This window comes from Populus nigra, chromosome 4 (assembly GCF_951802175.1).
Source record: "Populus nigra chromosome 4, ddPopNigr1.1, whole genome shotgun sequence".
Taxonomy (NCBI): domain Eukaryota; kingdom Viridiplantae; phylum Streptophyta; class Magnoliopsida; order Malpighiales; family Salicaceae; genus Populus; species Populus nigra.
Window position 1 is genome coordinate 6,925,222 of NC_084855.1, and position 2,290 is coordinate 6,927,511.

Genomic DNA, 2,290 nt, shown 5'->3' on the forward strand with positions numbered 1-2,290 from the left:
CTACACTTTTTAAAAGCCCACTATAAAAGCCATATAAAATCTGTTGCTAAGGGTGCGCCATACCCAGTATCACTGTATCAGTGTATCACAGTTGGCTGTGGGCCTAGGATTAGCGCCACGTAGCTTCCATGTGGTAGATCCCAGTTGTTGATAATGTACAGTGCTCAAAATAATAATTAAATTAATCAGCCAGCACCGAGCTTTTAAATTCCAAAACCGGCGTCGTACACTTTTTTCCGGGAAAACAAACAGTGAAATGGGTCCCACAATCCAACAACAGTAAAAAGGTAGAGATGATTAATTTGGGTTAATTTTGTTTTTAAAAATGAAAAAAAATAACAAAATTAAAAAAAAAATTTAAAAAATTAAAACTAAACCAAAATCGATTTAAACTCATCGATTTAAATTTAGTTTGATTTGGTTTGATTTTTTTAAATAAAAATTAATTTAAACTAATTTGGTTTAGTTTTTTCTAGTTTAATTTGATTTTTTTTATTTGACTTGATTTTTTTGATTTGGCTCGGTTTTTTTTAGTTTTTTAATTTGATTTTTTCAATTTTCAATTTATAAAATTAAAACCCAACAAAACCAATAAATTTTTTTAAAATTTTAATAATTTAATTATTTTTTTATGGTTCAATTTTTTCAATTTAATTTTTTAATTTTCTTAATTTACAACCATCCTCAAATTAAAGCACGCTCTTGTTACCATAGTTCCATCTAAAAAACCCCACTCTCTCTCTTCTTCTCAAGTCTTCTTTCCATAAAAAAAGAAAAAAAAAAGCAAAAGCTGGGCAACAACACCACGCAGAACAAATCCAATCTAATCCTAAATCCAAATCGAATGATCATCATTAAGAATCAAATAATCGAAGCAATGAACGGCTTTGATCGACTCCCCGACTCCTTAATCCTCCTCATCTTCAACTCGATTTCCGACATCAAGACCCTCATCTGTTGCCGTTCCGTTTCGAAACGTTTCAACTCACTCGTCCCCCAAACTGAATCCCTCTCTCTCAAAGTCGACTGCGTCATCTCACCCGAGTCGGACTCCGGCTCCTTCTTCACTCTCCTTAAATATCTCCTCAAATCCATCCACGATCTCCTCAAACCCGACACGAAACCCACAGCCCGAAACCAAACCCAAAACTCCCCGGCTCGTATCCTCAACCAGTTCGACCGGATCCGTGACCTACAAATCGAACTGCCAGCTGGCGACTTGAAATTAGAGAAAGGGGCCGTTATCAAATGGAGAGCTGAATTCGGTAAGTCGTTGAAAAGCTGCGTTGTTCTCGGGTTTCGCCGCGTAGCAAATTCCGAGGGAAATAATGCTGAGGTGGATATTGATTTCGCGGGAGGTTTAAAAAGAAGGGTTGTGTGGACAATAAGTGCGTTGATTGCGGCATCGGCGAGGCATTATCTGTTGAACGACGTCGTTAAGGAGCATCGGGAGATGGAGAGGTTGGTGCTGGTGGACAGAGAAGGGGAAGGAACGGTGGCGATGGAGAAGGAAGGGTTGAGGGAGTGTAGGGAGGAGAGTGGGGTGGCGGCGCGCGGAGTAGATAGGCAGGAGGAGGGGAGGCGGACGGTGGTGCCAAGTGTGAGGATGAGGATGAGGCACGAGCAAAGAGTGCAGTTGAAGGATGGAGTTTGGGTGGAAGGTGTGACTCTGGTGGTGGTGAGGCCTTGTAACGGTGGTGGTGATGTGGAGGATGCTGAGCTGGCATTAGGTGCGTTTGGTGGTGGGATTTATGGAGAAGCTGTACAGGTACTTCTTAAGAATGAGAGTTATTTATTGGAAATGAATTCCTTCTAATGTTTTTTCTTTTTTAAGAAACAATTGCTGTTGGTTTTTTTTGTTTTGAGTTTAGAATTTTATAATTGAGGTTATATTTATCTGTATATATTTTTTATATTTTAAAAAAAAACTATAGTTAATGAAGATTTTAGCAGATCGATTGAATTTGCATCTCTTGTTTGATATTTTATTTGAATGGCTGGATGGGGCGATCTGGTCATTTTCACTTGGTTTAATTTACTTTTAATTCAAAACTTTTAGGATTGGTTGCTTGTGCCCGCTACTTTGAGGTGGCGGAGAAAAAAAAAGAGGTGGTTGTTCTACTCCACTTCCACAACCTTGTTGCAGGTATAGCAAGTATACCAGCAACACGTATCGTAACAAAGTCGTGTTAGTATTTTTGTTGTGTCATTGGTGCAGCGGCGCAACTGTGCTATTTCTCTCATCTTCTTCTCCTACTATTATAGGAATTTGTTTTGAAAAATGATAGTT

The 2,290-nt window shown here is 38.7% G+C and overlaps 1 protein-coding gene across 1 annotated transcript; it reads left to right on the top strand.

The window, feature by feature from the left end:
• Window positions 1-712: 712 nt before the first annotated feature.
• LOC133691274 (F-box protein AUF2-like) lies at window positions 713-1,969 on the top strand. The gene has a single exon (XM_062111704.1). The coding sequence runs from the start codon at window positions 845-847 to the stop codon at window positions 1,814-1,816; it is 972 nt and encodes a 323-aa protein (XP_061967688.1). The 5' UTR covers window positions 713-844; the 3' UTR covers window positions 1,817-1,969.
• Window positions 1,970-2,290: the final 321 nt, after the last annotated feature.